At 42.3% G+C, this 23,159-nt stretch overlaps 1 protein-coding gene across 1 annotated transcript in view; it reads left to right on the top strand.

Moving 5' to 3' along the window:
• LOC135212073 (alkyldihydroxyacetonephosphate synthase, peroxisomal-like) overlaps nucleotides 1–23,159 on the top strand; it is a 132,084-nt gene that overhangs the window by 45,857 nt on the left and 63,068 nt on the right. The window contains exons 9-10 of the mRNA XM_064245421.1: nucleotides 7,577–7,756; nucleotides 9,911–10,036. Coding sequence (XP_064101491.1) covers nucleotides 7,577–7,756; nucleotides 9,911–10,036 — 306 coding nt within the window. The remainder of the gene's footprint in view (nucleotides 1–7,576; nucleotides 7,757–9,910; nucleotides 10,037–23,159) is intronic.

Below are 23,159 nucleotides of genomic sequence, written 5' to 3'. Positions count from 1 at the left end.
GGTTTTAGCCTCGGATTGAGGGGATAGTTAAGCAAACATAAATAAAACATTGTCTGCCTTTTGCTAAGAAGCTTTCAATAAGAGATATTGCAAACATTTCAATGCTGTTTACCGTAGGTAACATTATTAAAGGATTCTAACGCAGCGGAACTCTATATTATATAATGCTCTCATGCTTACAAAAGCATGGCTTATTAGAGTACATGCTTAGTAAGAAGATGAATGTAGTAGAGAATTCACTAAGACTATACGGTATGGTCAAGTCTTATGCACATACCGAGGTTAACTACAGAATTCCTAGTATCCTTACAAAGTTTTCCTAGATTAATGCTGTTACCACAATGTGACAGTATTATAAAGGATTCTAATACGGCAGAGCACAATATAATATAATTCTCATCATCCTTTTGAGAACGCACACAACCTTTTTAGAATCGGATATTGCTCAAGAGAAGATGGGTGAGTCGGATGGGAAACATTCTCTTAGTGGCAGAAGTTGTTTCCCTGAATGGACTATACTACGTATATAAAAGTTTTTTGTTTTTCCTACGAAGAGCGAAATTAACATGTGAAGGATCGTGGGTACCATAAAGGGACAGATGTTCTGGCACATAACCTAAAAAGAACTAGAAGGAAGCGCCAGCCTGGTGCAAAGCGTCAGAAGCGCCAGCCTGGCGCAATGCGCCAGAACAGCACCATCCAAGATATTTTCTCGTTTTAGCGAGTTATTAACCTAAGAGTCCAGTAGCCTCTCGGACAGCAGGCTCAGTAACGGCCAAGATTCGTTCCTGATTTCGTTACCCATTTAATCGGAAAGGGGTCGTTTACAAGGAATGATGAAATTATTTATTTTAATCACTTAGGCCAATTCCATGACTCTCTCATATCGCAAAGAGCATCGAGAATCTCTTTTTTCGCCCTGTTCGCGTTAACAAAAGAGAACCTATTTGGGAACAGACACAGAACGTAACGATCTTAAGAGGTTCGATGCAAGATTTTGCATGTCCGTGAGAACCTTCTCGATCGAAGATAATAACTGTTAACGTATGTCTAACATTTATTGAAAAGAGTTGTGAGAACCTGCGGAAAGTCTTCTTCATAGATCTCTTCGCAAGGTAGAAGACGAACAGGCTTCTATAGACTGCTTCCTTTTCCTCGAACCAAGAGAGGTAGCAATATACGACATCTTTAATTTAAAGAAGGGGAATAAACTTTAGTCTTTTTTCCCTTAGCTATAAATTCTTAACAGATATTGAGATAAATGGGCGTCAAAGGAAGAGAGGATGAATGCCTCATTTTGGCCTTAGAGAGGTTGGATTCACAGAAGTCACGTTCTTCTCACAGCATGTTTCGTAAGGCTTTTCCAAGAGTATCTGGATATTTCTATCAGACATCTATTATAAATAGACCTGAAAAACCTCTCCACTCTGAGTCTGTCCGCGTGCAGACTGACCAGAAGTGGACATGAATGAGAGGATTTTTCAAAGTAAATGACAATAGTCATGGCTAAGACATAGAATTGCTGCAGATCGTGCTAGATGGAATGAGGAAACTGTCCTCTTCCGATACCTCTGTGAACCAACATAGCAAGGTTTTTTCTTCACTTTCAGAGGGAAGAATCACCTATGTATATATCTGCTATCAAAAAACGCAGTAAAAAAAGCTATACTCTGTCTCTACAAGGGGAATTAGAATTAAGATCTTCGGGATCTTATACGATACCGCAAATATGACAAGAGTAGGATATCAGTACTTCGAATGGTATCTTTTTGTGGCCACAGATTCCGTGTTCGACAAAATGGAACTGCTCCTCATCAAACTTCTTTGAGAAAGTTTATGAAGGAATTCTTTGTTTCTTTTAGCCCTAAACACCAAGACGACAAGTGAATTTTTTTGTGCATTGGAATCTCGCATCAGATTCAATGGAGACTCGGCAATGGGTTCTGCCAGTATAGTATGTCTGGCAAAAGAACTAAAACCCTCTATTCCTGACGCAACGCTTTCAGATAGAAGTTTCGTTGCCCAGGCAGTACTTACATTTTCATCTACAGAAGAAGAGATGGTTTAAACGTTTGCCTACAAAGTCTTCGGGTGCGATGAGGGCTCGAAATGCTTCCCGGAAGGTATTCAGAAGGATACAATTAGAGCTAGAAATCAGGGTTCTGCCCAATTTCAGCTCGGAGTCTCCTTCGACTTCCAGACTCCTTCCTTTCCTTCGGGCAAGGATAGGAAGATTCTGCAACGAGGAACCTCATCAACATGTAAGAAGAGATCTCGTTAGCAAAGGAAGTATTCACGAAGGATCCTCCTCGGAGGAAGACTCTTCTCTCTCGCATTGTTAGATATCCTGTCGTCTACTGGATGTAGCTGACTACAATCACCTCCCTTGCCAGGGGCCAAAACAAGCTCAAAGGGGAAGAATTTCTTCCACCCTCTCCAGTCTTCCTGATAAAAAACTATGTGGTTGTTTTCAGGGACTCTCGGACAATGTAGCGCCAGCCAGGCGCAAACCAAATGCCAATACAGGCGAAAAACGCCAGAGGCGGACAGTTCCAAGGAAACTCTGTCATAGTCGGATACTGAGAAGGAGCGGGCCTCCAACCTGGCGCGCGCCAGAGCGAACAAATCGGACAGATATAAGAGTGTCCGATGTGGACATCGCCAGACAGCCTAAAGACTCTTCCAAGCTCGAAGCTCCAGCAAGTGTGGAGGAGCCAAGCAGGCGCGAGGCGCCAGCCAGGCTCCTTCAAGGGCTAGGCTCCAGTCAGGATTGAGGATCCATCCAGGCGACAAGGTTCCTTCCAGTAAAGAGAAACCTAAAGCTCTGTCATGTAAGAGGGCTAGTCCCCATTGATATGATACAGGTAAGGCTCTGCCATGTAAGTGGGTCAGCCCCCATTGCACGATCCGAGAAGGCTCTGTCGTGTAAGCGGGCTAGCCCCCATTGACATGATCCAGAAGGGTTTGTCAGTCATAGGTCACCTACCTCGCTGAAACTCTTGAGGCATGCAGACTCATAGACAGTAATCATGAAGTCTTCTGCCAGGCTCCAGGCGCCTTCCAGGAGCAAGGCGCCAGCCAGACGCAAGGCTCCAGCCAGGCGCGAGGCGCTAGCCAGGAGGGAGGGAGCCAATCATGCGCCACCAGGCGCGAGGCTCCAGCCAGGCTCTAGGCGCCATTCAGGCGCAAGGCTCCAGGCGCCATTCAGGCGCAAGGCTCCAGCCAGGCGCGAGGCGCTAGACAGGCGCTAGGCTCCACTGCCAGGCACGAAGTGCTAGCCAGGCTCCAGGCTTCACCCAGAAGAGATCTATATCAAAGAAACGCCCTGGCCTTCTTTGAGACAATGTGATCTCCTAAGCACTTGATAAAGTGCATTGATGATTCCTTCAAACAGCTGAGAATTAAAAGCGCATGAAGTGCGAGCTTTTCTGAATTCTAGTTCTTTCCATTAACAATATGTCATAAGGGACATATTAGCTGTCACATACGGGAGATGCAACTCTGTGTTGACTTCCCATTATCCGAAGGATGTCAAGATAACCTACGAGAAATCCTTCTCTCTGGTTTGATACATGTCTGCAGATACATTGCTGGGATAGGGAGCCGATACTGATCCTTAACTAGTGAGTTAAATTTATTATTTAACGTCGTGTTTTTTCTTTGGGTTGTTTTGAAAGGAGTTTGGGGATAACTCTTTTCAACTTAAGCACTAACCCTCGTGTTAGGATCAGGTGATCGGGATCGGTGTTGTTGCTCCTTAATTATGCCACTAGGCTAGGCGTATTGTCATGTAAGAGGCTCTGTCGAGTAAATGGGTAAGACCCATCGACAGACCCACAAGAACTTCTTAGGCCATAGGTCACATCCTCTGAGGCTCTTTGAGGCGAAGCAGATTCCTAGGCATTAGCCATGGAATCTTCCGCCTGAAAAAGTAGGAACCAAGGTTTTATTTATTTATTACCTACAACGTATGTTGTTTACCTGTCTAATTCAGTAAATAGTTGTCTCTTACCCACCACCAAGGGTGTCAATCAGCTAAGTATATATCTGCTGGGGAAGTTGCATGTACAAAAATGATATTGTTAGAATACAATAAAGTTTTGTACATATTAACCCTTACCCGGCAGATATATACGATGAATGGCCCACCCAGCCTCCCCTCAGGAGACAGGAGGAAGAGAAAATCTGGTTCTAGAACGGGGAATTGGTTCCTATTCCTGCCACCCAGCAGGCAGGGGGTAGATCACCTGACCTACCTGCAGCGTGTGCCGCGAAATTCGAATTTCTGTCGGACGTCAGAGACATAAGCTAAGTATATATCTGCCGGGTATGTACAAAACTTTATTGTAATCTAACAATATCATTTTATGTATGTAAAATAATACTTTTGCACAGTTTGATTTCATAAAAAATATGGGTGGTTGTGTCAGTGTCCTATCATCATAGGACATCTCTGTTGAGTAGCATTCGGAACTTATGTCATCATAGGGGATCCCCTCATAGGATGTATCCTGCACAAGTTAACAGTAGGGTGCTATGCATGCAAGTATCTGCGTAGAGCATCTTATTATAGGACATCCCCAGGGATTATCCCCTGTGATTATCCTATCATCTCTTCTGTCTACTTGGGGAAGACCCATGTTAGATCTACTGTTCATTGGTCCCAGATCCATTTGCTAGATTAGAGGTCGCCCTTCTGCAAACTTGGGACAACGTAGAAGCTTACGCCTTTACTCCATTCTGCCTGATCCATCATGTCTTGAACAGAGCAATGGGTTACAAGAATTTCAGCAGTGCCGAGAGAGATTCCACCTTAACCCTTACTGGACAGGTAAATATATATTGATATGCAGCTCCTTAGGCTGGGTAAACTTTGAGGTTGGCCAATTTACAAAAAAAACACATCAATGGAAAGAGGAAGATAAGCAAATGTACATGGTGAAGGAAAAAAATGATAAAATATTTCCCCACCTTCCACAAGAAGTTGAAAATGACTAGTATTTACAACCCCTTGTGGGGCTTCTTTTACAAGACATTCATAAATGTTACCAATTTATATGTGTTTTCTAATGAATAAATTTATTTTATTTTGTAAATTATTATTACTCTCACACAATATCAAAACAGATGAGAAATATAAGCAGTAACAAATTCTTAGCATATTTGTTGAAAAATATTTACGCAAATTTACCAAGAACGAAGATTCAGTAACTTTTTTTTTTTTTTTTTTTTTTTTTACTTTTATGTTTTTCTAATATTTCTTTGCAATTTTCCTCGTAAAATTACATTTACAACCAACATACTATCGTAAAAGACAAGAACAAAAAACTACAGCAGCCTTTTGGTATATTTACAAGCAAATTTACAAAAAGACATCATGTGAGAGAGAGATGCAGAACATTCTCCCTTCAAGTCACAATCACTACTGTAGTCCTGCGATGCCCACACATGTGATCTTAGTCAGCATAAGAGTTCCCATAAGTGAATTTATGGGGTATAAAAGTATTGGAACCTCTTTCCTGCCTGATTCTTTCCAAATCAATGGCGCGTAATATTCTTTAACTACAGGATCAATCCGTCCACCACCCCAAAACTGTTATTACTACTACTGAGGATTAATCCGTCCATTAAGGGTTAACACAACCTTCTCTCCCATCCTCATGTGGAGAGGTACCCTAATCGGGAGGGTCTTTTATCTCCTCATGTCTGGCATCTGTCCAGTATCTCTTTCGAGCGAGAGAGCTTTCTTGCAGAGCAACGACTTAAGATGTCCGGCTTCTTCAGGTGATCTTCATCAGCCATGTACAAAGGCAAATGATCCATCTGCTGTGATTGGTGTCATCGATGGTATTTCTCTCCACTCAGAATTTCTGTTTAGTAGATAATGATTTTCCTCATCTTTCTCAGAACAGAGCAACTGCTTTCTGTTTCTACTGTCAAGGGCTACAGGGCTGCCTTTGGGTTAGTTCTTCATTTGAAAGATATGGATAGTACTTCATCCTGGGGATTCTCTATGTGATTCAAGAGCTTTGAGCAGTCTTGTTTACTCAAGGATTCGATCCCCTGTGTCAATCGTTTTACAGGGAACTGTCTTTAAAAACAGTTATCCTTCTGACCTTGGCTTCCTCAAAGAAAGTTGGAGAGCTCCTTGGTCATGATTATGACGTAAACACACAAAGGGTTGGGAGTCATAGCTTTCCAATTTGTCCTGGAATTCATGGATAAGACCCAAAATTCCCACCGTTCATGATGACAGATTTGCTTAATTTTCTGTTCCTTCCATTATAGAGTTTGTTATCAGCAATCTTCAAGAGTTACTGCTTGGCCCCATCAGAGCACTGCATTGTTATCTAAAAGGACTCGTCACCTAGAGCCTAGGTGTTGAAGACTTTTTGTTAGCACAAGCCAGGCCAAGAAAGAGGTGTCCAAGAATACCTTTTCATTTAGCTACACGAGGTGATTAGGCAAGCCTACCCCTCATCATGATGTTCTGTTACAAATGCTGTGTATGCGGAAGCACATGACATCAGAGGAATAAGTTCCTCCCTGGCATTTAAGAAGAACTTGTGTGTTCATAGAATTTTTTATGTTGTTTCCTGGCTTTATCAGACCACTTCCACTTTATTCTGCCTGAAGGATATTGCCCACAGGTCTTTGGACACTCGGCAAGTTGTGTAGCTCATCCAGTGCCCCTGGCAGGACAGTTTGTATCTTGCCTGAGATGATAGTATGGAGGAGGGAATGAATGAGATGACTGGTCTCTTTTCTTTACCCTTTTCTCCTTTCTTCAATTCCTATGGGCAGTTTGAAGAACAGACACATCATACACTGGAACTGGCTTGATTCAGGTGAGCGTTGCAGTCATACTGTTACAGTACTTTCTGTGTTCCATACAACATACAAATCTGCTTCTAAGTAGCTTCAACTCCTCTCTCCAGCAAGGGGAGTGAGGAGCGGTGATAAACCCTTTTCATGTGGTTGACATGGTTTGTTGCTTGAACAGATGTAGTTAGTTCTCTTTGACTAACATACTATGCAGTGTTTCATTGTATTTAAACCCAGTGGACTGGGTGTTAGATATAGACATATATAACATCTCAAGGCTTAGGTCCTCTTTATTAGAATCCTCATTTCTTAGAAGAATGATCAGGTGTGTTGAACCTCCAGTCGGTTCAGGATTCTCATACCTCCCTCCAAGTGTGAGTCTATATCCTAATGTTAAGACCAAAAGTTTGTTCAACAAATAACAAATTTTTTATTTATTTGCATTTTTCATAGCTAACAAACCTGAGGTCTTAACTTTGACTGCCCACCTCTAGCCCCCCTCTTATGTCTTATCTTGAGTTGAAAGAAAGACTAAATACATCACGCTTCCACCTCAGCTACTTATTGGATGCCAGATACTACAGATTCCTTTCATTTACTATTTTTTATTACTTTCAACCGGTTTCTAGCTGATCCCAGAAGATTTATCCTAATGTTAAGACCTCAGATTAGTTAGCTATGAGAAATACAAATTAATTCAAAATTTTTAATTTAAATGGGACTTAAATTTCAAAATTGTTTTTCCTAACAGGCACTATAGGAGTTATCACTGAAGTAACATTGAAGGTACGTCCTGTGCCGCAAGTCCAACATTACGGTTCCATCGTGTTCCCCAATTTTACTATGGGTGTTAATTGCATGAGAGAGGTGGCTTTACATCGATGTCAGCCTGCGTCAATTAGACTCTTAGACAATGAACAGTTCAAGTTTGGTAAGTATTGTCGTTTAACTTAATAGAAATGCAACTTTTTCTGTTCCTATTCATGCATGACATGCTTAAAACTTGGTAAATGGTAGCATCGTTTTGCGTCCGTCTCACCGCATTGTACAGTTACCTTTTTATTAATTTCATTTGGTCTCTTCTTATTTAGCTGTCCAACCTCTTTAATGTTAGCTTACTCCAGTTTTTCATTTTCATTTAAGAACAATTAAGAACAGTAGACTTTATAAACATATTTTTTATAATAACAACTATGGTCCCATGTAGGAGAAGACCCTCTGAAAATTGCAAGCAAGTAGTTAAAAGTAATTTGTATTCAGGCCACCAGCAAGATGAAACAATAGAAATTTTCAGTTTGTAATTTAGTCTATAAGATGCCACTGATAGGCGAGGAAACTGCACATAGACCATAAGTACATAAATGGAAAGAAAGGTGAATAATTTTCCTTTGTTCTTGTGGAATTTGTCTGAAGAGGAAAAGAAGTGTAGACTGATTCAAAGTATGTATAAATATAAAGATAGTGTTTGCAAAATAAGCTGTTGACTTTATATAATCTTTGCAAAATAGCCCATTTGCCATATTTGCTGGCTATTTTCATTTTATTTTCCAGTATAAGCAGACTGGAAAATAAAATGAAAATAATTAGCAAATATTTCAAATATTGTACAATATGCTCTATCATCCAAAAACATTTTACAGTAATATCACTTCAAATACATCTTACAATACCTAGCGAGAGAGAGAGAGAGAGAGAGAGAGAGAGAGGAGACGAGAGAGAGAGAGAGAGCATAACAGGTATAATTCTCTCTCTCTCTCTCTCTCTCTCTCCTCTCTCTCTCTCTCTCTAGGTATTGTAGGATGTACGTATTTGAAGTGATATCACTGTAAAATGTTTTTGGATGACAGAGCATATTGTACAATATTTGAAATATTTGCTAATTATTTTCATTTTATTTTCCAGTCTGCTTATATTGGAAAATAAAATATTTTAAATACTGTACAATATGCTCTATCATCCAAAAACACTAGAGAGGGAGAGAGAATAGAGAGTGTGTGTGTGTGTGTGTGTGTGTGTGTGTGTGTGTGTGTGTGTGTGTACCCACCTGTTATACTCACTGTGATGCCCAACCTGGAATGGGCGTAATAGATGCATTGCTACATTTTAAGTAAACCATGAATTATTTTTACCATAAAAATCTGTTTTTAGTCGCAAACACAATATGAAAAAATACAGTAGTTATTGAATAAACAGTGCTGCGCTATAAAGAATAAAGCAAATTAGTGATAATTTTAATTATTTTAACCAATATATAAAGAAAACAGGATGACTTCAATACTACTATGAAAGAAAATGGCTATGCTTATGTATACAAGGACAACTTGATTAGTTGTTAAACGTTCTGTAAGACAGATTTATTTAAGTTGTATTAAAGATTGACTTAATTTGTATTAAACATTTTATAGATATTTTGCTGTGTTTACATTAATATTATTTTAAAATCCCTTAATAAATCATTGTCATAATAGTAACAGTTGTAAAAGGGTAAGATGATGGTTTGCAGTGCATTTTTGTTGGAATTGATATTGAATTGTTTTAGTATGATAATTTAAGGTATATTTTTTTTAACTACTAAATTAGGCAGTGAACTTTTTAAATAGACAGTTACAGTATAAGCATTTTAGGTTGAGGGGTACTGGATGTTTGGTAGTTATAAGCATTTTAGGTTAAGGGGTACAGGGTATTTGGCAGTAGTGTTTTTAGAGGGGATTTTGTATTTCCGCAGTGGTTACTGAAACCTGTCCCTGCAAAAAAGTAGGGGAGAACTGTATATACAGTACATATGTGTGTGTTTGTGCCCTTTTGTAAAAATATTTTTATTTTAATCCTCCTTACTATTAAAAAAATGATGCAATATAAGTTAGGTAATGTTTACTGGGATTTGATAATAAAGACATTCTTTATCTTTAGGGAACTATATTGCTCTTCAGTTTAAATCCCCAAAAGAAGATTTGTTTTTGTGAATGTTAATTGTAACTATTGTAATAATGATTTTTTATAATAATACATCAGTAATAAAAGTAGCTCCATGCCTGCTATATATTTTAGTATACTACTGATGTACTCTACATTTTTTGCCTTGCAGGTCATGCCTTAAAACCACCATCAGGCATTATGGGTCTCCTTACTGATGGTATCAAGAAGATGTACCTCACTCGTATAAGGGGATTTGATATAAACACCATGTGTGTTGCTACATTGCTCTTTGAAGGTACGGTACAGTTGTCTTGAGTCACTCATATTAGGGAATTTGATGTAAACACCATGGGGGTTGCGACATTGCATTTTGAAGGTGATATGATGTAAACACCATGGGGGTTGTCTTCAGCACAGGTCAAAATGCTTTTAACAATGAACCATTAGTGGTTTTATATTTAGACTGTTTGGGGAAGATAGTTTATCTCCAGCTCTTCAGTCCTTCTTGAGATACAATGAAAATGTCAAGTAGATGATATCTGCACGTATTGGGCAAACCTCAAAGCCCCAAAGATTCATATAAGTCAATATCTATCAGTAATTAGTAACTCATGAAACCCTCAGAATTTTGGTTATTATCTGCTGATTGGACCTTGTTAATTTGTCTTGTTAATTTTTGTATATTAATTCTCTGCTTTTGTGGTTAGGTAGTCACTGATTTTTTTCCCTTTGTCTGTATTTGAAGGTGGGTATTTTGGATAATAACCGGATAACTACTGAATTTGATTGTTTTCTTCTATTATGGTTGAGTTTGTGTAATGTCTTTTACTTGTTTAAGAGAAGAACAACTATTTAGCTTTTATACTTATGTTTACAGTTATTGCCTACATTATAAAGATTTTTGCCACGTTTTTGTTATATTGGTGTTACTAAGTACTAGCTAATTAATGAAAAATAAAAAAATAGGTTTAGGAAATTTTTTTGTTTGGTCATCTGCTAATGTTAGAATGTATTTTTTGTGTGTTCAGTAATTGAATTATGTTGCCTTTAGGCTGAAGTTACATTAAGTTTTTATATCTTTCATATTCACCCTCCATAAGTTCCTTTAGCATTTTCATGAAAATTTTAAATCAATTTTGCCATTCGTGGTTCATTTACTACTGTTTTACTGTGGCATTTTGTATCCTTCACTTTTCAGAACAGTTTCCTAGCAGTATTTTGCTCGTTGGTTCCAATGCAGAGCACTGCATTGGAATTGTTGACTTTCACCCTCTTTTCTGTTCAGTGTAAAGATGGTGCAGTGCTGGCTATTTAATCTGTGGTTTTATTGAAATACCTTATGTACTGGTGCATTTAGAACATCCCCAACAAACAAAATTCCCTTTTAGCAGAGACAGGCATACTACCTTTGAGACATCACCGCAACTTAATAACACTACATATATGCCTCTCCCTAAAAGCAGGATCATCATCTGCTGCTACCTGCTTCCTGAATTGTAATCCTGGAGGATTGAACAGCATTGTACTAACTTCTTCAAAAAGAGCCAAATACATAATTGAACTCTTATAATATAACGCCAGTTTTCCCTCCAACAATAGAAGACCCACCACCTTGGATTGAAACGAATAAAAATATGTACCCACTTTGTCTTATCTTTCTTAAACAAAATATGACTAATACGAGATGGTGCCGCTAACATGCCCAGAGCACATCTGAAGAAAGGGAAACCAATTCATGGTATATACAGATGGCTCAAAAAACAATACTGGAGTGGGCCCTTCAGTTTTCTTGAATAATTAATTAATCAAAGTTGGGCTTCCTTTGATATCATCTGTGTTTACAGTGGACCCCCTGTATTCGCGTTCTCCGGATTCGCGGACTCGCACATTCGCGGATTTCTCTCGGGAATGTTTCCCCGCATTATTCATCATAAAATGCACTTTTTGTGATAAAACTATTAAAAAACCAGTATGAACATTATTAGTGGGTTTTTTCTTGTGTTTTAACTAACAAAATAGACTGTTTTTAGCGTTTTTACAGGGGTTCCAAACATTCGCGGGTTCTAACTATTCACGGGGGGGTCTGGTGCGCATCCCCCGCAAATACGGGGGGACCACTGCACTGCAGAACTCTCAGCCATACAAGCAGCACTTGATATATATATATATCTATCTATGTACCTATCTATCTATCTATCTACGTAGCGGCATGCTTTTTCGGCCACTGCATGGCATCATCTGTATCGTATGCACGCGGTTTTTGTTCGTTCTAACGATATCGTTTCTTAAGATAAATTCGGTAGTGATTTCGTTGTAGTATACTTTATTGTGTTGTGTGAGAACTTTACTACATACGTATATGTACTACACAACATAATTACGTATAGTATATACGTAGTCATGGGTCCCAAGAAACTTGAAATTCACGGAAAGAAGAGGATGCTCTCTTTGGAAACGAAGATAGAGATTATCAAGAAGTATGAAGCTGGTATGCGATTAAGTGTGATTGCCAAGGAATACGGCCCAAATCCGTAGACATTAGGCACCATCCTTAAGCAGAAGGATGTCATCAAAGCAGCTACACCTTCCAAGGGTATCACTATTTTGTCCAACAAGAGGACCCACGTGCACGATGAAATGGAAAGGCTTCTTCTTGTCTGGATAAAAGACAAAGAAATCGCTGGCGATACGATAACGGAGACGGCAATCTGCCACAGGCCAGTACTATTTTCGGCGATTTGATTGCCCAGACCGAAGACGACAGAGGAGAAGGGACATCAACGCCAACCCAGACTGTCGTGCGGCATGGGGAGGCGGCCAGGTCGGACACGAAAGCGGCCGAAGCCTTTAAAAAGACATTCGACGAGATGATGATCAAGGAAGGCTACAGTTCTCAGCAAGTCTTCAACTGTGATGAGACTGGCCTTTTTTGAAAAAAAAATGCCTTTTTTGGAAAAAAATGCCTCGTCGGACGTACATCACGCCGGAAGAGAAGAAGCTACCTGGGTATAAGCCTATGAAAGACAGGCTTACGCTCGCACTTTGTTCGAACGCCAGTGGGGATTGCAAGGTGAAGCCCATACTTGTGTATCATTCAGAGACTCCTCGAGCCTTCAAGGCCCACAAAATGCTTAAGGAGAAGCTTCCAGTGATGTGGAGGTCTAATGCGAAAGCCTGGGTAACGAGGCTTTTGTTCACGGAGTGGGTAAATCTGTTTCGGCCCGACAGTGTAGAAATTCTTGGAAGAGAAACGCCTCCCTCTGAAATGCCTGCTGGTGTTGGACAATGCCCCTGCTCACCCCCCTGGCCTCGAGGAAGATATCCTAGCGGAGTATTCCTTCATCAAGGTTCTTTATCTTCCGCCTAACACCACCCCTCTCCTCCAGCCCATGGACCAGCAAGTAATATTGAACTTCAAGAAGCTGTATGCGAAACATCTTTTCAAGAGATGTTTCGACATCACCGATACCACAAACCTCACCTTGCGTGAATTTTGGAAGGAGCATTTCGATATCGTGATATGCATCTGACTATCGACCAAGCTTGGCAGGAGGTTTCGAGACGAACCTTGAATTCCTTGTGGAGGAAACTCTGGCCTGATGCCGTATCCGCCCGAGACTTCGAGGGATTCGACGTGGGCGAAGCTGGTGCTGCAGATTCAGAAAACAGTTGACGATCCTGAAACTGTTTCGCAACCAGATCTTGATGAGATCGTTGCACTCGGCAAGTCCATGGGGCTGGTTGTCGACGAGGACGACATCAATGACCTTCTCGAGGAGCACCAAGAGGAGCTTACGACGGATGACCTGAAGGAGTTGGAGGCCATGCAACATAACATCGTTCAAGGGGAGTTCTCTAGCAGCGGCGAGGAGGAGACGATGACTCCATGACAACGGCAGAAATTAAGGATGCTCTAGCTGCTTTTCATAAGGTGCAATCATTTGTAGAAAAGAGACACCCCGAAAAGGCTTACACAGGTCGTATGCTTGACAATTCGGTGACGTTTGCCTGAGTCGTTTCAGGAACATTGTTAAAAGTAGGCAGAAGCAATCTTCCTTGGATCGTTATTTTTTAAAGAGGCCTTTAGTAGGAGTAGTAGCAAAAAGGAAGAACCAAGTGATACTACTAAAAACAGAAAGTTGAAAGTGGTGAAGAAGTTGAAAATTTGTATTAAAAAAAAAATGTTAAAAAAAAAAAAAAAAATCAATTTTAATTTGAGTTTTTTTGTAAAGTTAAGTGTTACAGTTTTGTTAATGTTTCATAAAGTTTAGTTTATGTATGTTTTCCTTACATTTTTTATGGGAATAATTTCATTAGGGCCAAGGCAAATGGCAACTTAACCAGTCCAAACTTTTTTATACTACCCATTTTCAATACTTTCTATGTACTATATTGTAATTTTTTCTAATATGAAATGTTCTTATGGATAATTAAAACATTAAAAACATTTTAATAACTTGAAAAATTTAAAAATTAATTACTTACAGGATGGTGAATACTCCCACACTTAAACAATGCCACCATTGGGTGCAAGTGTACTGTACGATACAGTTGTTTCCTTTAAAAAACCTTTTGGATGGAATTTCCTCTACCTATCCTCAGCCAAAAACCCTTCAAACTTCTCTATCTCATCCTCCGTGATGAGTTATTCTGCTGAGGAAAGGTTTTGTGAACCATTTGAGGTTTCGGGGACTGGTGGCGCCTGTCTGTTTCTTTGTCTGGCAAGTTCACTATGTAATCGTTTTTAATATAAATTTATTCTACGATAAACAAGAACTGATGAAATTAAAAATTCAGCATGAAATGAGTTTCTTGAAAAGTTTAAGTTTATCGAACAATTCTCTCTCTCTCTCTCTCTCCATCTCTCTCTCTCTCTCTCTCTCTCTCTCTCTCGTCTCTCTCTCTCTCTCTCTCTCTCTCAGAAATTCAAAATTTGATCTGAAATTACAATTTCTTAAAAAGAAATGATAAAAATTCAACATGGAATGACAGTTTCTTGAAAAGTTTAGATCAAATGATTCTCTCTCTCCTCTCTCCGTCTCTCTCTCTCTCCTCGCCCCCCCCTCTCTATTCTCATCGTCATCATCTCTTCTCTCTCTCTCATCTCTCTCTCTCAAACATCATCTGCTCAAAAAAAAAAAAAAAAAAAAAACACCTCTGCTTCTCTGTTAATCGCTTTTACTAGTCATTTTCATCAAAACCTATTTCAACAATAGAAAAAAATAAATGATCAAATGCCAAAACTTTGTCAAAACAAGTTAAACTAGAAAAAAAATTCTTACTTCAATTCAGCAGTGACAGATTTCAGTTGCCGATTGTTGCCAAAAGGGAAGTTACTCCTTCCTCCGTCTCTTAACTTTAAGGGCAAGCTTTTTTAGTTTTGAGAAAATAGGTCTTCCTCTTCGACTTCTAGGCAGATGCATACATGATGCAGATGATCAGAATACACTTCGCAGATCTGAATAATACGTATGGCGATAATGATGATACCGATCATTCATACACAGTGCGCTATGACGTCACAAATGCATGAGGCAGAGCCTTCCATCTTAGCTAATGGCTGAGCAGGAAAACTTTCTCTCGCATTCCCCTTGAAGGAATAATAGTTTTTTCCTCCAAGCATTCCCCCCACCCCTTCTCTCAGATACCAGCAAACACCCCCCCCCCCCCACATCTAAAATACTTGAAAGACAATAGATTTTATACATTTTGCAGCGCGTGACTCACAGACTTTGAACAGCTTCGCAGATACAGAAAATCTATTTTTGAGAGCTAGCGACCGCATAAAAGGGAATCGTATAATTCTGGACCAGACTTTATATACTTGATATATATATATATATAATATTTTGGTGCTTATATGTATAATGTCTTTAAATCTTTGAATGTCCAGGTTTAAAGATCATCATCATATCTTATCGTGCTAGCCATAGAACCAGTGACAAGTGTTGATGTTAGCTAGTTTAAGGTCTTTATCTGTGCAGTGGGTGCTTAGGGGCCACTTACAAAGAATATGATTGATGGTTTGTGGGTCTTCTACACATGGACAGTCTGCTCTTTGACTGATTCCCCACATAACAAAGTTGTCACCAGTCTTGCAGCCTTAGCTCTGGCTTGTTTAGGGGGGTTGAGGGGGACTCATAGATCTTTGCCCAGGGTAAGACTCAGATATCTAGAAGAGCTTCAATGTTGTTGTTGGGGTCCCTTTCTCTCCACTTTGAGAATCAATAAGTCTGGATCATGAGTCCACCAAGTCCAGTCACATAATAAGACATATTCTTCATTTTCTCTTCACATATCACATGCATCTAAAATCTGAAAGCAACAGCATATTTAGGGTGAATTTTTTGTACAAAAACACAAGTTTTATTTTATCTTGATCGCATGAATGATGCAAAATCTGATAAGTAAAAAGGCTATAAAGAATTACATGCTTCTCTTTTGTTCATACGCGAACATACCTTCGATCTTAACATTAGGATAATTTCTAGCACCTAGCTGGATCTGGTTAAAACGCAGATGAAAGCAAGGAATCTTGTGATATCTGGAAACGCATGCGTAAATCGGGTGAAGAAACTTTCTCTTACTCGCCTTGGTGAGAATCGTGGTTGACCTCTCTCAGCCTTTACCCGGTTCATTGCCCGTTTCGTTTGTATTTAGTATATGTGTGTGTGTGGCTGTTATTATGGCTTCTTCTGCTCCCTCTCGGCCTCGTGAACGTGTGTGCCCCACCAGAATTCCAGGTTTTTCTGTGTTCTCATTTTTGATTCAGCAGCAACCAATCCCCACATCACGTGTAGCAGGTGCTGCTCTAATTTTTGTACTATAATGAATCCTTACACGGAATGCCATGCATGCCCTAAAGAGCAGTGGAAGTCGTTTTATAGCAAGAGAGAGCATTGGAGGTTTCAACTCTTCCTTCATGGGAAGGTTTTCGCCTCTTCCCGATGCTTCATCTCCTGCAGTACTTGCACCCCATAAGTTGTGTTGTGCCTGTGTCTCCTTCCTTTTCTTCCTTTGATTCGTCATTGGAAGTATTGGAGGCCTCAGGCTGATTTTTTTGTAGTGCCGCCCCTTCTTTCTTCGGAGTTAATTGGATTCCCGGGAAGGGGGAGGCTTTTTCATCATTCTCATTTATTCCAGAGTCGGAGGCATCCAAGATGGCAGCGATTTGGAAGACGCTTGGGCTAGGGGGTCCCCTGTCCTTGGAGGGGTTGCTAGCACACACTATGGAGGCTCGCTCCCCCCTCCTGGCCTCGACTTCGTGGGTAGCCGAGGTCAGCCATCTTGTATTGCTCCGCCAGTGACTGTTGCCGCTTCTTCGAGTCGGAGGGAAGCCGTGGCGTCAGCCCCATTAATGATGTCACGGGATCAGTCGTTTTGTCCTCCGCCAGTGGCGTCTGCTTCCCCTTCAGACCGAGGGGAAGCTGTGACATTGTCACCACCAGTGATGTCACTTCCATCGGTGACGTCACTCCCAGTAGTCTCCTCTGCACTCAGTTCGCTGCATCTCCCTTCCATGTCCTTCGGAGCTTTCTCTTGCTGATCTGTATGAGGCTTTATGCCAGGCAGTGCTTAAGAGGTTGGACTCTATTTTGGATGATAAGTTGGCTGCCTTGTCGGCTGGGAGGACTGGAAGGAAACGTGTTGCATTGTCACCGCCTCATGCGAAGAGATCACGTAAGGAACTAGTGCTGTCTTTCTTTCTTTCTTCCCCCTCTACGCCACGTCAGTGTATCAAGCGTTGGAAGGCTAAGGACTTTGCTCTTTCTTTGCCTACGAGGGAGGAACAACAAGGTCGTGTTCTTGAGAGTGTTGGTGTTTCGGAGAGTGTTAGTGTGTCTTCCCTTGTGCAATCTGCAGTGGCTGCTTCATCCTCTGCATTGAATCGCGAGCGTGTTGCAAACTCCCCCGTCCGTTCACATCGCAAGCGTGTTGCAACCTCCCCTGTCCATGCACATGATGCAAGCACTCCTACTTCTCCAGGGCCTATTTGTCGCCGTAAGGATCTCAAGGCACCTGTCAAGAGGTCTAAGGTGGTGAGCGCAGAGTTGGTGCAGCAGGAGTGTTTGCCTGCCCCTCTCCCTGGTGCTTCCAGGTGTTTGACTCTGGGGGATTCTCCTTTGATCTCGAGTGTTCGGTATTCCTCTCCAACTCACATTCGTACGTCTGCCACGCCCGTGACCATTCGTGAACATGTTAAAGAGTCATCTGTTGGAGGAGTGCGTAGAGATGTTCCTTGTGTTGTAGTGGGTTCGTTGCGGGAGCCGGTGCATGGACCCAGCCCAGACAGGTTAGTTGGTGTTTCGGGGTGTTTGGCTGCTGGTCCTTCCGTTCATTTTAATGAGGAAGGTGCCTTAGAGGAGCCTACACATCCTTCTCGTCGTCGGTCTCCATTGCCGGAGCAGGAGGAGGGAGACACGCAAGAGTTTTTGTCTTCCTTTTCAGAAGTTGTCGATCTCATTCGTGGGTTCAACAATTTGGAAAATAGGACTCAGGCTCGGTCATTTTATGCTCTTTCTTGCTTGGAAGCCTTGCTGGGAGCTACACAGGATCCCAAATCATCTTTTCAGCTTCCCTTGTCGGGGCACGTCCAGTCGGTCTTGCATAAGGTTAATGCCTCTGTTTCGGACCGGGACGGTTCACTTCGCTCAAGGGACTCTGCCAAGCTACTACCCCACATCTCACGAGACATAGGAAGTACTATGCTACGAAACTCTTGTTTTTTGATGCCGGGATTGACTTTGGAGCAGGTGAGGTCGGTGGCTCCGTCCTTGTCCTTGTCTCCACAGGATGCCTCAGCGTTGGAATCTACGGCAGCCTCCATGTTGCAGACGGTTTCTTGGCTGGACTTCTGGTCTATGGATATTGCCAAGATAGTTTCTGACAGGTCCCAGGAAGTGTTGGTGAGTGCATCCTCGCTTGCAAGTCTGTTGCTGTCCAGAGGCAAGGGGTTTTCATATATGGCTCACCTCAGTGTTAATTTATAGGCTAACCTTCTCCTGATTGAAGAGATGCGGCTTTATCTAAGATGGAGGGATCAGTTGACACAGAGTCCTTGCTGGCATTTTTATTTCCTCGGACCGAGCTGGAAAATGTGATAGACTGGTGCCAGGCTGACACCAAAGACAGACTGGTGCACCAGGCTGTGTCTAAGTCGGAGTCTCGTCCTCAGAGACATCCGGCTCCTCCTCCTCTTCCTGTCCAGCAGCAGTCAAGAAGATCGTTGCCTGGTAGCCTGTCGAGGAGTTCAATCTCGGCAGGGCCATCCGGGTTTGACTCAGCCTAGGTCAGAGGACCAACGTCTCTTACGCTCTTATTCCTTTAAGTCAAGAAGGGGCCCAAGGGCCAGAGGTAAAGGGGGCCGTCAGTAGGTTAGGCGCCTCTCCCTCTCCTGCGCCATGGGTAGGGGGGTGCCTGGCAGGCCATTGGGCCAAGTGGCAGAGTTATGGGACGGAGAAGTGGTGGTGTAGATGTCCTTCAGGTGGGGTACCTACTGCCATTCAACTTCTCTCTTCCTTTGTCAGACAAGCCGCAGCTCAGGAAAGCATATCCTCCAGATTCTCTGAAGTTCTTGGCTCTTCAGGAGGAAGTGCAGAAGATGCTGGACAAGGATGTGATGGAGGAAGTAGTCCGTCTCTGGGGTATTACAGTCACATCTTGGTGCCCAAAGCGTTGGGAGGATGGAGACCCATGATCGACTTATCCACCCTGACACTTCATCAGGAAGACAGTTCAAGATGGAGACCCCGCATTCAGTGTTGGCAGCCATGAGGGAAGGCGACTTCATGCTGTCGATGGACTTAAGGGACGCATACTTCCAAACTCCCTATTCATCTGACATCCAGGAAGTTCTTTGCTTCTCTCATGGGGAACAAGGTCTTCGAGTTCATAGTCTTATGCTTTGGGCTGACAACAGCCCCTCAAGTGCTCACAGGGGTCTTCTCTCTCATGTCAAGTTGGGCCTATGCTCAGGGGATCCGTTTGCTGAGGTACCTCGACGATTGGTTGGTCTTGGCATTTCCAGGGAAAAGCTGCTGCCGGAGAGGGATCGTCTACTTTGGTTCTGTCAAGAACTGGGCATCGTAGTCAAACAGGAAAAGTCGAACCTTGTACCCACTCAAAGGATTCTCTACCTGGGCATTGTCATCGATACGACAATTGCAAAAGTTTTTCCCTCGGATCAGAGATTGGAACCACATCAGTCAGCTTATCAGTGGCAGGTTCTTCTGGGAGTGTTGTCTTCCTTGGAGAAGCTGGTCCCTCATGGGCGTCTACATCTTCGGTCTCTGCAATGGTGGTCTCCGGCGAGGGACCTCACCATGTTCAAGGTTCCTCTATCTCTGGAAGTGAGAGAAGACCTTCATTGGTGGTTGGACGACTGGAATCTTTAGAAGGGTGTCTTTCTGCGTTCTCTTCCACTGGACTTCTTTCTGTTCTAAGATGCCTCCCTCGCAGGTTGGGGGGCTCATTTAGGCAGCCTCATCGCTTCAGGCGTTTGGAGTTTGGAGGACAAACAGCAACATATCAGCGCCTTGGAGTTGAAGGCAGCCTTCCTGGGTCTGAAGGAGTTTCAGAAGGTAGAGGGTCATTCTGTCATTCTTATGTCGGACAACACCACTGTGGTAGCCTATGTGAACAAGCAGGGAGGCCTGGTTTCTCATCAACTTCACGGCCTTGACCGTCGCGGTTCACCAGTGGGCAGTCAGCAATTCGGTAGAGCTCTCAGCCAGGCATATAGGCAAATGGAATGTGGTCGCAGACAAACTCAGTCATCGGGATCAGATCCTAGGCACAGAGTGGTCCCTTCATCAAGTGGTAGCAGACAAGCTCTTCCAGATTTGGGGGAGACCTTTGCTGGACCTTTTTGCGACTCGCTTCGACAGGAAGCTGGAGATATTCTGTTCTCTGGTCCCAGATCCTTTAGCGTTAGCAGAGGATGCATTCCAACATCCATGGGAAAACCTGGAGGTGTATGCCTTCCCTCCGTTTTGTTTGATCCATCAAGTTCTGAACAGGCTATTGAGTTGACAGGGTCTCAGGATGACTTTGGTAGCCCCACTGTGGCCTCAGGCAGAATGGTTCCCAGATCTGCTGTCGTTGTTATCAGAGGTTCCGAGGGAAATCTCCTGTGTCAGCCACATGCGGAAAGGTTCCACCAGTCAGTAGAATCCCTGTCTCTTCACGGTTGGAGGCTATCAAGTATCTCCTCTGAGCAAGAGGCTTTTCTCACAGAACAGCAGGGCATATGTCCAGCAGTCTCAGAAAGATCAACCTCGGTTTCCCCCCGCGGTTTACCAAGGCAAGTGGGTGATACACTGATTGGTGTTTATAACAGGGTTTTTCTCCACTCGCAACCTCTATTTCAGGCGAATAGCAAGACTTTTAACCTTCCTCGGACGAGAAATGTTCGTCCGTTTGCCATTAGAGGCCCTGAGTTTGGTGTTACGCCTTAAAGGTATCGACATCTCCTAGTCCTGGGAACTTTCCTTGCAGTTAAGGGGTTTGAGCAATCGAGTTCTCCTAGGGATCTCAAGCCTCCTACATGGGATGTTTCCTTGGTTCTCAAGAGCTTCACTAAGAGTCCATATGAGCCCTTGTGTCACTCATCTGACAGGAAAACTTGACATTCAAGACGTTTTCCTTCTGGCCTTGGCATCTTCCAATAGGGTAGAGAGCTCCACAGTCTAAGCTGTAATGTGAAGCACCACCCCAGGGGTTGGGGGTCGGTGTCCTTCGAATTTGTCCCGGAATTTGTGGCCAAGACCCAAAATCCCTCTGTGCACGATGACAGGTTCACTTCGTTTTCCATTCCATCACTGAATGACTTTGTGGGTGGTGATGCTCAAGAGCTTTTGTTGTACCCTGTTTGGGCCCTGCGTTGCTATCTTAAAAGGACTCAGCACCTTAGACTAGGCTGCTGCAGACTTTTTGTTAGCACATGCCATACAAAGAAAGAGATGTCTAAGAATACTATCTCTTTTTGGATAGGGGAAGCCATCAGACAGGCATACTTGACTCTTGATGATTTCACCACCACATCTGTGCAGGCTAGAGCGCATGACGTTAAGGGTATTGGTCCCTCTCTGGCTCAAAAAGAACTTGGTCTGTACATAGAGTGCTGAGCATGGTACTTGGTTACGCAGTCCACGTTCACCTCTTTCTATCTTAAGGATGTTGCCCACAGATTAATGGACACGTTTTCCCTGGATCCTGTGGTGGCTGCCCAACAGGTTGTGTAACTTATAGTTGCCCTTAACAGGGCACTTTAGTATCTTACCTAAGATGATTGTCCAGATGAGAGAATGAGTGAGTTGGCTGGTCCTCCTTCATTTTGTACCCTCCTTTTTCCTTCAGGCAGGTTAAAGAATAGACATGCCATTCGCGCTGGACTGGTCTGATACAGGTGAGTAAGATAGACATACTGAGTGTGGTCGCTTAATATACGAATATCAAACCCTCTTCGGTAGCATATGCTCCACTCCTTGGCAAGGAGGAGTAGTGAGTAGTACAAACCCTGGTGTATTGGTTTGCTATTTGACACTCAAAGTTTCTCTTTGGTTCCTTATACAATGATTCTCCCATATATCATTGTAAGTCACTCAGGGTCTGAGTGATTAGATGTCAATTTATCTAGCTTCTCAACGGTCTTCAGTCCCTCTCCAGAAGTCATTTCTTCTGGAGCTGGACTGGTGGGTAGGCCCCCAGCTGGTTTAGGATGTCTTGTACCTCCCTCCAAGTATGAGTCTATCCTATTGTTAAGACCGAAGGTTTGTTCGCATATGAACAAATGACAAATTTTCTAAGACAATTTGTATTTTTCATAGCTTCAAACCTGAGGTCTTAAAATTATACTGCCCACCACTAGCCACTCCTCTGTTTGTTAAGACATCCTGAGTTGGGAAAGACTGACACGGTGGCGTAGGTGCGTGGTCTTTGACCACTCTTCACCCAATTTACGCATGCGTTGCCAGATATCACAAGATTCCTTGCTTTCATCTGTTTTTTAACCGGATCCAGTTAGGAGCTAGAAATGATCCTAATGTTAAGACCTCAGGTTTGTAGCTATAAAAAAATATAAATTGTCTTAGAAAATTTTGTCATTTCACTTTACTCATAATTCTTTTGTGTTTTCTCTTATTGATTTCAGGAAAAAATTATTTAGTTCTACAAATTATATTGAATCCTATGGTATGACCAAACTTTCCTATCTTGTGTTAAAATGGAAAGATAAATGAAGAAGCAAACATATTGCTAACTTTCTAAGCAACAGATGAAAATAATGAGACACTGAGTGAGCAGCCCACCTTCTGCACCAGCTAATTATAGGTTGCTAACAAAACATATCGTAGGCACAGGGCTCATCCAAGAATCTACCTTAAGTGAACCAATTATAGTTGAATTCCTTTTTGTTCAGC

Source organism: Macrobrachium nipponense, chromosome 40 (genome assembly GCF_015104395.2).
Source record: "Macrobrachium nipponense isolate FS-2020 chromosome 40, ASM1510439v2, whole genome shotgun sequence".
Lineage (NCBI taxonomy): Eukaryota > Metazoa > Arthropoda > Malacostraca > Decapoda > Palaemonidae > Macrobrachium > Macrobrachium nipponense.
The sequence above is the reverse complement of the archived record's forward strand: the minus strand, read 5'-3'. Positions and strand labels throughout refer to the sequence as shown.